At 43.0% G+C, this 13469-nt stretch overlaps 1 protein-coding gene across 4 annotated transcripts in view; it reads left to right on the top strand.

The window, feature by feature from the left end:
* The window catches only part of LOC139530818 (steroid hormone receptor ERR2-like), a 64445-nt gene that overhangs the window by 46452 nt on the left and 4524 nt on the right, over positions 1-13469 (top strand). For all 4 annotated transcript variants that reach the window (XM_071327541.1, XM_071327540.1, XM_071327538.1 and 1 more), the window contains one exon: positions 5562-5831. In XM_071327541.1, the coding sequence (XP_071183642.1) occupies positions 5562-5831 (270 nt within the window). The remainder of the gene's footprint in view (positions 1-5561; positions 5832-13469) is intronic.

Below are 13469 nucleotides of genomic sequence, written 5' to 3'. Positions count from 1 at the left end.
TGAGCTCTGTGTTGAACGTGTGGCCGAGGTTCAGGGTAAATTATTTATGTCAAGCACAGCAATTTATTACCAAGCAGCTATTGATTGGGTCCCCCTGGCGCTGTCATGTAAATTCAGGAAGAATCATTGCCGTCAGCTGCAGCTTACACACACACACACACACACACACACACACACACACACACACACACACACACACACACACACACACACACACACACACACACACACACACACACACACACACACACACACACACACACACACACACACAAGCACGCCAATACACACTGGTGCACAAACACACATGGCCACTAACATGGCCACACACACAGACGCAAATACTCACATAGATACACACATACACACACAGGCTTGCACACACATTAGAATCAAAATGACCACATGGCTTTGCTTCTGCTCCAGTCTGTTTGGTATCAAATAAATGTAGTTTTATCAACCTTAAGACCAATGTATAACTGATCAGGACATATCATTAACAGCACAGCTTCTTGTAATAAACATTTTGAGATTATTTAAATAAGAATGTATCTGTCTCTGAAATAAAAGTAGTAGATTTGGGGATGTTTTAAAAGACTGTTTCTGAAATAAAAGCTTTTATGAGCTAGCTGGACCTCTGTGATTTTTAGGGCTAGTATTGGTCAAACTGGAGCGTGGAGAGCACTAGACTTGCCTGAGGTGAGATTGCTGTTGGGCAAAAGTATTCAGGGCTGGCTTGTCCTTCTGATAGCTAGCCATGATAGATCAGCCCCTGTCCAGCGAGAATTACTCTCTCTCTCTATATTTCTCTCTCTTCCTTTCCATCCATTCCTCTCTCTCTCTCACTCTCTCGTTCCCCAACCCTCCCTCCCTCTGCCTCTTTCCTTTCATCCCTCTCCCTCAATCCCCATCTCTCTCCATGCCTCTCTCTCTCTGTCTCTCTCTCTCTCTCTGTCTGTTCAGTAGTTTGATTGAGGGTGAAATACGAGGGGGCTGCAGCTGGAGGGGGCCACCATGCCTCGTAATTACATCTCTTTTTATGACCCGTACTAATGGCCCTCTGGGAGAGGGAAACAATAATAAATTAATAGAATATGAACTCCCGCTCAACAGAAATTTTCAGCATTTAATTTTGGGCCGTCCTCTGCTCTGGCAGATGAAATGCCACCCTGATTAATCTGACGAGTGGTGGACCCAGAGGCAGCCAGCGCGGGGTGGCCTGCCTGGTCTGCCGTAGATATGTCGTAGATATGTCGGAGATATGTCGTAGATATGTCGGAGATATGCCGGAGATATGTCGGAGATATGTCGGAGATATGCCGTAGATATGCCGTAGATATGTCGGAGATATGTCGGAGATATGCCGGAGATATGTCGGAGATATGTCGGAGATATGCCGTAGATATGCCGTAGATATGTCGGAGATATGTCGGAGATATGCCGTAGATATGTCGGAGATATGCCGTAGATATGTCGGAGATATGCCGTAGATATGTCGGAGATATGTCGGAGATATGCCGTAGATATGCCGTAGATATGCCGGAGATATGTCGGAGATATGTCGTAGATATGTCGGAGATATGCCGTAGATATGCCGTAGATATGTCGGAGATATGCCGTAGATATGCCGTAGATATGCCGGAGATATGTCGTAGATATGTCGGAGATATGTCGTAGATATGTCGGAGATATGCCGTAGATATGCCGTAGATATGTCAGAGATATGCCGTAGATATGCCGTAGATATGTCGGAGATATGTCGGAGATATGTCGGAGATATGGCGTAGATATGTCGGAGATATGCCGTAGATATGCCGTAGATATGCCGGAGATATGTCGTAGATATGTCGTAGATATGTCGGAGATATGTCGTAGATATGCCGTAGATATGTCGGAGATATGTCGGAGATATGTCGTAGATATGTCGGAGATATGTCGGAGATATGTCGTAGATATGTCGTAGATATGCCGTAGATATGTCGGAGATATGTCGTAGATATGTCGGAGATATGTCGTAGATATGTCGGAGATATGTCGGAGATATGTCGTAGATATGTCGGTTGGGGATTTTGTCTCCCCCCCAACTGGCTCTTTACAGTTACAGTATCCACAATAACAAGCTAAGAATCATAAGGTAAACCAAAACATATTTCTACATGTGTTCGTCTCTATAGGATTAACAGATGAGAGCTTAGAGGACAGAGGAATGAGACTGTAACAGGGCTGTTTTGACAGGGATATTGTTTGAGTATGCAAATTCAATATAGATAAGTCAGGCCAAATGTGAGGGAGCAGATCAGGACAAGCTGAGGGAAATGATCTGTCAAAGAAAACAGATTTATTCCTGTGTTATGACTCTCATATGTGATTTATACAAAATATGGCAGTGAAACCCTATTCTAGATTTGCCTTTTTCAGCTAGAGAGACCGGCCAAGCTTGTCAATGTTGTTGAAACCATTTCAAGTGGCCGTGTTTATTGAGCTCCATAAACACAAGCAACAAACTGGTGTGATTTTATACTGTGCCAAGCCAAGGACAGGGCTCCTTGTAAGAACGCAGCTGTGGCATGAAGTGAATTAGTCTACTGTTGAAATCAGTCATGGTCTTCAGTGTCTGGACAAGAGGCGAGAAGAGAACATGTTCCCTGTTCACAGCCACCACATGTCTGTCTGTCACCATCTGTAATCCCAGGGAGAGACATTTCTCCTGGGGACCTCTTGTCCACATGTAAGGAGAAGGTACATTGTGGTTAAATTGTGATACAGCATAGATGATTCACTAAAACCAACTGTATGTTGAAGTACCCTTGTGTTTAGTGGATTAAAGAAATACTACATTGTAATGTAATTAAAACGTTATAATGTTAAAGCACGATTCTCTCATAACTTTACAATTCCCTATATGAAAGCTTCCTTAATCAAAAATAAATCAGAAATAAAGATCTCAGAAATGCCTTTCTTGCCCTCTGCTAGCTTACTCACCCAGTGGACTCAGCAGCCGAGTGGAAAAGGGCCTTCAACCACACAGACAGGTCTTTCAGATTTGGTCAATATTGTGTCATGTTTGGTCAAATCCCACCAAGGCAGTGGTGTGGAAATGAAGATGTAAATATTGATATTTCATTAGAGGAAATCACCCACTCCGACGGCACTTAACCGGGCCGCCTTTGGAGCGCCGCGGCCAGAGTGCCATGTGACCTGCGGAGTCGGCAAGTCACTTCATTACTCGATTAAATTGAGTGGAAAACGGCAAGGCAACGACACGAGATTCCATTTGGAGCCATAATTTAGGCCCTGAAGAGAGAGACAGAGCAGGGGGAAAACACCTCCTCTCCATCTCACAACACCAGATTCAATTCAAGGACTTTTAACGTCAAACGTAATTGCAGGCTGCTGTGTTCAGTGTGTGCATATTGCTGAGAGGTGTCTGGTATAACAGAGGGATTCTGCATTCTCTCGTACAAATCTAGAACAAGTTCTTTCCCTGTGCTGTCACATTGAGGGCAGGGTGTTTGTTCCGCTTGAGTCCCCCTTGGCATTAAAAGTGTGCACAAAGCTTGGGCTGTGATTGCAATGCCAACCTGACGCAGCAATCAGGCTGCACCTTGTCTACACTTGCGTGACAATTTCCTTGCGGTCAGTCCAGATTCTGTCTCACTAATGGCAAGGTACGCCTACTCCAGTGCAGACAGGGATTTATAATGCATTTTGAGGTGTGGTTGCACAGGAACCTGCACTAACCTGGACTTGTGGCTTCCTCCTACAATGATATGCATATGTGCTCCTAGCAGATTTGGTAAAGTCTCTCTCTCTCTCTCTCTCTCTCTCTCTCTCTCTCTCTCTCTCTCTCTCTCTCTCTCTCTCTCTCTCTCTCTCTCTCTCTCTCTCTCTCTCTCTCTCTCTCTCTCTCTCTCTCTCTCTCTCTCTCGTGTGTGTGTGTGTCCACCACAGTGTCAGGGCTGTGGAGATAAAAAAAAATCACCCTGTGACTCTGTCCCAATGAGATAATTTTTATTTAAGAGAAAACATCTGGAGGAGGTGTGGTGAGCGGTCTGGTCAATACTGTAATCTATCGCCTCTTAATCACCTGGGAGAAGATAGTATTGCAACAGTAAACTTGTAAAAGCAATCATTTTAATCAGGCGACGTCGGAGAGGGCTAAAATGTTGTCCGAATGGGGCGCCGTGGGCCCGCTAGACCAGGACAGGAGGGATTGTGGGGGAGGAGGGGATGTGCCCAGTTTATTGACCACTGAAGGGTAGTAAAGGGAAAAAGGGATGAGATGGCTATCTGTTCCTCTCTTCTGTCCAGATCCTCTTTCTCCTTTTAATTTGTCTGAATTCCCTCACCTCATCTTCAGAGAATCTGTGTGGATGGTTGTCTCTTTGTCCATATGTAGAGGTAGCAGTAGCATCCTGTGTGTTTGAAGGCATACGTGTGGGGGTGCTGCGATTTGTTTTGGGGGGGTATATCAGTATATATATATTTTGGGGGGGGGGGTAGGTGGGTATATCGGCTATATCAGTCCGCTAATACAGGACTATTAAAGGCCCAGTGCACTACTTTTGTGAATTTTTGTTCTTTTTATATAATATCTATATATATATTTTCTTTTTAAATTCAGATTTTTCAAGGTGTGCTGCTATGTTAAAAGGGGGAAATTGCAGTGATCCAGACAATTTCATCTCATCCAGCTGCTGTCAGGAACGGGGACAGGATTTCTGCACCTATCCGGTGTAGGTGACAATAAAACATCATTATTTTCTTATTTTTTTTAAGCAGGCCTTTAGGGCAGGGTGGCTCCCATGACCCCTCGCTGTGTGTGTGTGCGTGCGTGTGTGCGAGCGTGCATGTGTGTGTTGTGTGTATGTTTTCATTACCTCCCCCAGCGCGGCACTGGGTGTGTGTCACGTCCTCGACCCTTCCAATGAGAATCTGTCTCAGTGCTAATCCCACCAATAGCAGTGTGACAGGAAACAAGGGCTGACCAGACGGCTTTGTGTCGCGAAGACCTTTGCACCGATTTACTGTCTTCACTTACAGTAAAACCCACTGGAGTGCTGTGACACCCATTTCAGAGAGGACCTTCCAGTGCATTTAAAATGAAACACCTCTCCTGCTAACATGTGCTGTGGCATGTAGTGTAGTCAGCCGGGGTGAAACCAACAACTCATGTTTTGGTTACTGATCAGATCTGTCCATGAGAAAAGACCTTGAAAGTGGACAGTACATCTTCGGCTTCACAGTGTTTTGATTAAAATAATCAGAGTGGCGTTGTTAACTTGTTGATGTTCTTTTAATAGTTCACCCTTTATTTGAGATAATTGCATTGATCTATTGACAAAGTGTGAATATAAAGAGCCCATTCAATTATTTTTCACTGTTTTTTATTTCATCTTAAGGGCAAAGCAGGAGCTGGAAACACCCACTCTTTCACACACACACACCCATACAAAAACACAATAAAACACACACACACACACACACACACATACAAACACAAAATTATATGAGTGCCAGTGCATTGTAGTGCAGGTAACTATTCTCTTCTGTCTCCTCAGGCTTCTCCACACTGTCCCTGGCAGACCAGATGAGCCTACTGCAGAGCGCCTGGATGGAGATCCTGATCCTGAGCATCGTGTTCCGCTCGCTGCCCTACGAGGACGAGCTGGTGTATGCAGAGGACTACATCATGGACGAGGAACACTCGCGGCTCACGGGCCTGCTCGACCTCTACGTGTCCATCCTGCAGCTCGTTCGCAAGTACAAGAAGCTGAAGGTGGAGAAGGAGGAGTTTGTTACCCTCAAGGCCATCGCTCTCGCCAACTCAGGTAGGACAATATACACCACCTCAGTATAGAGCGTAAATAAAATGGCAAACAGGGATGATAGGTGAATATCTGGATATTACATTCTTTACAAGGATTTGTAATTGATGCAATATTGAAAGAACAATTCATGTAAACAATGAATGCCCCTTACACTAAGTCTGAATTTGTCCTGCTAGTTGACCTAAACTGGGACATGCTTAAACCACCTGACCAAGTCCTAAAGCAATGGGACTCCCTAAATCTTTCTCAGATTATTACCAATCCCACAAGGTATGACTCCAAACACCCAGAAAAGGCTACTCTCCTCGATGTTATCCTCACAAATAATCCTGATAGGTATCAGTCTGGGGTTTTCTGTAATGACCTTAGTGATCACTGTTTTACAGCCTGTGTTCGTAATGGCTGCTCAGTGAAATGACCTGTACTGATTTGTCATAGACGCTTGCTAAAAATATTTAATGAGCAAGCCTTCCTTCATGACCTGGCCTCTGTAAATTGGTATAGAATCAGCTTGATCCTCTCTGTCGAATATGCTTGGACCTTCTTTTTTGATATTTTCAGTGGTATTGTTCACAAACACGCCCCAATAAAGACATTTTGAATTAAAACAGGTTCAGCCCCTGGTTTGACCGTGATCTGGCAGAGTTATTACTCCACCTCAAGAATTGCATTTGCCGAAAGGCTCGGCACACGCATACTCAGGCTGACTGGATCTCGTTCAGGCAAATGAGAAATAAGTGCACTCAGGCTATCCGGAAGGCCAAAGTTAGTTACTTTAAGGAGCAGTTCTCTCTCTGTGGATCTAACCCCAGGAAGTTCTGGAAAGACCTGGAGAATAAACCCTCCTCCCCACAGCTGCCCATGTCCCTTAATGTTGATGATGTACTGTTGAAGTCATTAAAACTTGTTTTTCAACCACTCCACAAATTTCTTGTTAACAAACTCTAGTTTAGGCAAGTCAGTTAGGACATCTACTTTGTGCATGACACAAGTAATTTTTACAACAATTCTTTACAGACAGATTATTTAACTTATAATTCACTGTATCACAATTCCAGTGGGTCAGAAGTTTACATACACTAAGTTGACTGTGCCTTTAAACAGCTTGGAAAATTCCAGAAAATTATGTCATGGCTTTAGAAGCTTCTGATAGGCTAATTGACATCATTTGAGTCAATTGGAGGTGTACCTGTGGATGCATTTCAAGGCCTACCTTCAAACTCAGTGCCTCTTTGCTTGACATCATGGGAAAATCAAAAGAAATCAGCCAAGACATCAGAAAAAAGAATTGTAGACCTTCACAAGTCTGGTTCATCCTTGGGAGCAATTTCCAAACGCCTGAAGGTACCACATTGATCTGTACAAACAATAGTACGCAAGTATAAACACCATGGGACCACGCAGCCGTCATACCGTTCAGGAAGGAGACGCATTCTGTCTCCTAGAGATGAACGTACTTTGCTGCAAAAAGTGCAAATCAATCCCAGAACAACAGCAAAGGACCTTGTGAAGATGCTGGAGGAAACAGGTACAAAAGTATCTATATCCACAGTAAAACGAGTCCTATATCGACATAACCTGAAAGGCCGCTCAACAAGGAAGAAGCCACTGCTCCAAAACCGCCATAAAAATGCCAGACTACGGTTTGCAACTGCACATGGGGACAAAGATCGTACTTTTTGGAGAAATGTCCTCTGGTCTGATGAAACAAAAATAGAACTGTTTTGCCATAATGACCATAGTTATGTTTGGAGGAAAAAGGGGGACGCTCGCAAGCCGAAGAACACCATCCCAACCGTGAAGCACGGTGGTGGCAGCATCATGTTGTGGGAGTGCTTTGCTGCAGGAGGGACTGGTGCACTTCACAAAATAGATGGCATCATGAGGGAGGAAAATGATGTGGATATATTGAAGCAACATCTCAAGACATCAGTCAGGAAGTTAAAGCTTGGTCGCAAATGGGTCTTCCAAATAGACAATGACCACAAGCATACTTCCAAAGTTGTGGCAAAATGGCTTAAGGACAACAAAGTCAAGTTTTTGGAGTGGCCATCACAAAGCCCTGACCTCAATCCTATAGAAAATGTGTGGGCAGAACTGAAAAAGTGTGTGCGAGCAAGGAGGCCTACACACCTGACTCAGTTACACCAGCTCTGTCAGGAGGAATGGGCCAAAATTCACCCAACTTATTGTGGGAAGCTTGTGGAAGGCTACCCAAAACATTTGACCCAAGTTAAACAATTTAAAGGCAATGCTACCAAATACTAATTGAGTGTATGTAAACTTCTGACCCACTGGGAATGTGATGAAAGAAATAAAAGCTCAAATAAATCTTTCTCTCTACTGCTATTCTGACATTTCACATTCTTAAAATAAAGTAGTGGTCCTAAATGACCTAAGACAGGGAATTTTTACGAGGATTAAATGTCAGGAATTGTGAAAAACTGAGTTTAAATGTATTTGGCTAAGGTGTATGTAAACCTCTGACTTCAACTGTATATAGCTAGGCGTCATCATCTAAAATAACCCTCATTTATAAGAGTTCTTATTTGATTAATGGTGCTCAGACCCATCTATGTGAAGCTAGCCAGAATAAGGATTAGCCACAACAGTAGACTTTGCTGTTAGCCTTCAAAATAAAAGTAAGGCATAATTCTACTATTTGTATTCATTTGCATCACTGTCAATGACATAGTTTTATTTTGAAAGCAAGCCACATATTCCACTATTGTGCCTAATCCTTATTGTGGCTAGCTTCACAACACATACCCCTGTCCGGTCGAGCATCACCAGCTAGATGACGCTAGCTGGCTGCTTATAACGTTAGCTTTGGGCAACTGGGTTAAGTAGCTGGCTAGCTATTTATTTTCATGAACTGAAGTTCAATTTCAGTAGGCGAACAACAAGTGGCAACCTAGCTAATACTTACTCACAAGGATTCATAAATCATTTGTAAGAATAATGAAAATGACTGCAGTTTATACTGGTCATTGTTTTCAGGTATTGGTGCTAGCTAGGTACCAAGCTAAAACTAGCTACCAACGCGGTATTGTAAACACATCGTTCGTGGCCGGTGTTTGCTTGTTTGCAGACTTTTTTGTACAGCTTTGACAGTGCTACTGTATATTTTTTGACACGCAAACACCCAAACGGCGTTCCATAGTATGTATGTAGTGAAGCTAATAGCCGTGACGCTATTACTGTGTAACTCCGGTAGGGCAACATCTGAAAAATAGAGCACTTGGTAGTGTGTACCGGTACTCGACCAGTCGTTGAAAACCAACATCACCCACGACAGAGAACGGTTGATTGTCAAGTGTAATGAATTCCATTATCTTGGCTTTAATGGATTTCGCCTTTGAGTTGTCTCGCTGAAATTGCTTTACTCTTTCAAATGACTGCTTGACTTGTTGACTGCTCGATCTACACAGCAGACATTGTGTGGGGCTAGGATAGAAATGCTGTGTTGCACGTTTTAGCGCAAAACTTTACGTGCCGTTATTACGTCATGTACCTACGTTATATAGTTATGCACGGTAGCTTTGACATCGGTTTTTAACATTGGCGTTAAACTAGATATCGGGCCGATACCGATGTTGGCATTTGTAGCTAATACAAATTCTGATATGTTCACTGATATATCGTGCATCTCTAGTTGTTACTGACAAGGAGCTCTTTAATCACCACTTCGTTAAGTCAGGATTCCTATTCGACTCAGCCATGCCTCCTTGCCCTTCCAACATTTCCTCAACTCCCACCCCTTCTAATGCGACTAGCCCCTTTGCTCCTCCCTCCTTTCCCCCTGCCCCGCTACAAAGTTTCTCCCTGCAGGCGGTCACTGATTCCGATGTGCTGAAGGAGCTCCTTAAAATTGACGTCAAAAAAACATCTGGGTCAGATGGTTTAGACCCTTTCTTCTTTAAGGTTGCTGCCCCTATCATCTCCAAGCCTATCTCTAACCTTTTTAACCTGTCCCTCTTCTCTGGGGAGGTTCCCATTGCTTGGAAGGCAGCCACAAAGTGTCCGTTATTTAAAGGGTCAAGATCAAGCTGATCCTAACTATTATAGGCCAATTTCTATTTTGCTCTGTTATCAAAAGTGTTGGAAAAACTTGTCAATAATCTACTGACTGGCTTTCTTGATGTCTATAGTATTCTCTCTGGTATGCAATCTGGTTTCCGCTCAGGTTATGGATGTGTCTCTGCAACCTTAAAGGTCCTAATTGATGTCACCATTGCCCTTGATTCTAAGCAATGTTGTGCTGCTATTTTTATTGACTTGGCCAAAGCTTTTGATACGGTAGACCATTCCATTCTTGTGGGCCGGCTAAGGAGTATTGGTGTCTCTGAGGTGTCTTTGGCCTGGTTTGCTAGGCCAGTGTATAAAGTCAGAACATCTGCTGTCTCAGCTACTGCCTGTCACCAAGGGAGTACCCCAAGGCTCAATCCTAGGCCCCATGCTCATCTCAATTTAAATCAACAACATAGCTTAGGTAGTAGGAAGCTCTCTCATCCATTTATATGTGGATACAGTCTTATACTCAGCGGCCCCTCCCCGGATTTTGTATTATGCGCTCTACAACAAAGCTTTCTTATTGTCCAACAAGCTTTCTCTGCCATTAAACTTGTTCTGAACACCTCCAAAACAAAGGTCATGTGGTTTGGTAAGAAGAATGCCCCTCTCCCCACCGGTGTGATTACTACCTCTGAGGGTTTAGAGCTTGAGGTAGTCATCTCATACAAGTACTTGGGAGTATGGCTAGACGTTAGACTGTCCTTCTCTCAGCACATATCAAAGCTGCAGGCTGAGGTTAAATCTAGACTTTGTTTCCTCTATCGTAATCGCTCCTGTTTCACCCCAGCTGCCAAACGAACCCTAATTCAGATGACCATCCTACCCATGCTAGATTACAGAGATGTAATTTATAGATAGGCAGGTGTTCATTACCATTTGGCCATCAGGTTTACCACCAATGCTCCTTATAGGACACATCACTGCAATCTATACTCTGTAAACTTGTCATCTCTGTATCCCCGTTGCAAGACCCACTGGTTGATGCTTTTTTATAAAACCCTCTTAGGCCTCACTCCCTCCTATCTGAGAAACCTACTGCAGCCCTCATCCTCCACATACAACACCCGTTCTGCCAGTCACATTCTGTTAAAGGTCCCCAAAGCACACACATCCCTGGGTCGCTCCTCTTTTCAGTTCGCTGCACCTAGCAACTGGAACGAGCTGCAAAAAACACTCAAACTGGACAGTCTTATCCCCGTCTCTTCATTCAAAGACTCAATCATGGCACTATTACTGACAGTTGTGACTGCTTCGCGTTATGTATTGTTGTCTCTACCTTCTTGCCCTTTGTGCTGTTGTCTGTGCCCAATAATGTTTGTACCATGTTTTGTGCTGCTACCATGCTGTGCTGCTGCCATGTTGTGTTGCTACCATGTTGTCATGTTGTGTTGCTACCATGCTGTGTTGTTATGTGTTTCTGCCATCCTGTGTTGTTGTCTTAGGTCTCTCTTTATGTGGTGTTATGGTGTCTCTTTTGTCAGGATGTTTGTTTTGTCCGAGTATATCTTTTTTTAATCCCAGCCCACGACCCCGCAGGAGGCCTTTTGCCTTTTGGTAGGCCATCATTGTAAATAAGAATTTGTTCTTAACTGACTTGCCTAATGTAGTTAAAAAAGGTACAAAAAATAACAAAATCATAAAAAATATATATATAAAATTCCTAATTTAAGGTGATATTGTATTTTTGCAACAAACAAAAAATATGTTTTGAAAATCACAGTATGATTTTTCAGTATTTTATGGACAATAGGATATTGTAAAATGGGTAATCACAAGCAATATACACATGTAGTCAGTAATAATAACTGGGACTTTTTAAAACTTTTTATTGTCATTTTATGAATAAATCCAGTATTTATCCATTTTAGGACACATTTCATTAATCTCAAAAAACTTTCATATATCAAATCTAGGGCAAGTGTTAGTTTCAAATGAACAAACTATTACATTTGTTCTGAATTTTTAAAACACTTTTGCCACCACATCAAAAATTATTTTAGTGTTTCTTATGGGGTTCTTTTAAAATTAAAAACTAAAATTCTATTTACATTGCACAAATCCAGAAAACTGCTTCAAATTTCGTATTTGGAATATTATCTTACTCGTGATAACAATTGTTCATCATTTGTATTTGTTAATATTGTCCATTACATTAATATACATTTATTTAATATGTTAAGTTTACATTTCTATATCTATGACCAAAATGTAATGTCAGGGTTTAAAGCAGAGTTGTTGACTTTACCCTTTAGTTTGGAGTGAGAGAGAGAGGGAAGGAGGGGAGGACTGAGCTTTTAATTGAAAACCTTCCATATTGTGATATTTCTCCATCCATCCCTCTCTATCTCCATAACAGTAGCTGCAGGGCACGCCAGCCATGGGAGATAAATTTAGCATTTCATTAGGAGCACAAGGCCTGTCAATAAAATGTGTTAAGTCGAATGGAATGAGTATCAGGGAGTGATGGGTCTCGTTTGTTCCAATGCAAAGACGGTACACTCGTATCGACAGGCTGCTTTTGAGAAGGCAGGGCTTGTCCCTCTCTGATCAATGCCTGGCTGGGCCACGGGCGTGCTTTCTCTTTTTTTGTCAGGCTGACAAATGAAAATGCTGATGGTGGGCTTTGCTTTCACACGGCAGAGCTTTGTTGGGGGGTGGGGCAGGTGAGGTGTGGAAGGCGGGGGAGGGAGTGAGGCCTTGTGTCGGGGTGGGGAGGGGGCGTCCGGAACGTTTGAGCAAGGTCTCTGTGAGATTCCTCTCCCGGGAGCCCCTCTGTCTGACAGCTGTGAAAATTCATAGCGATTGATTTTGTAATTAGCAGTTTATCAATGGGATCGACGTGGGCTCTCTGATGGATTGCAAGGAAATTGTTTCTTCAAAGTTGTTTTTTTAAAACCATCCCCTCCTCCAAAGCCTACATGCTGCTGCTCTCTCTCTCTCTCTCTCTCTCTCTCTCTCTCTCTCTCTCTCTCTCTCTCTCTCTCTCTCTCTCTCTCTCTCTCTCTCTCTCTCTCTCTCTCTCTCTCTCTCTCTCTCTCTCTCTCTCTCTCTCTCTCTCTCTCTCTCTCTCTCTCTCTCTCTCTCTCTCTCTCTCTCTCTCTCTCTCTCTCACTCTCTATCTACCCCTCTCTCTCTCTATCTATCTCTCTCTCTCTGTCTATTGTTCTCTTTTTCTTCCCTTCTTGCCTGCACTTCACCATGAGACCTTTGTCCCCTATGCTCACTCACTCTTGGGATCAGATCACTGTAATGGCTCAAATATCAAACACACACACACTAATGTCTCTGATACATTTATTAGTTCTATGATTTATCACTGTAATTAAAATGCATTTAATTGCTAATAATTTGTCAGTGCATTGACTTGTCTATATTTCCTAATATCCTGTGTATCACTGACTGATCCTGTTTGACACAAACAGGAGATACAGTAGTCAGTTAGCTCTCTGAGTTCCTGGTGATTTTCCCTTTTGTTCTTCTATTCTGCCCACCCCCCCATTCACGACCTACTTCCTTTTACCGCTGTGGATCGGAAAGCATCAGGGTGAAAAATGTCTCAAGGTC

This window comes from Salvelinus alpinus, chromosome 9 (assembly GCF_045679555.1).
Source record: "Salvelinus alpinus chromosome 9, SLU_Salpinus.1, whole genome shotgun sequence".
In the NCBI taxonomy this organism is placed as follows: domain Eukaryota; kingdom Metazoa; phylum Chordata; class Actinopteri; order Salmoniformes; family Salmonidae; genus Salvelinus; species Salvelinus alpinus.
The sequence above is the reverse complement of the archived record's forward strand: the minus strand, read 5'-3'. Positions and strand labels throughout refer to the sequence as shown.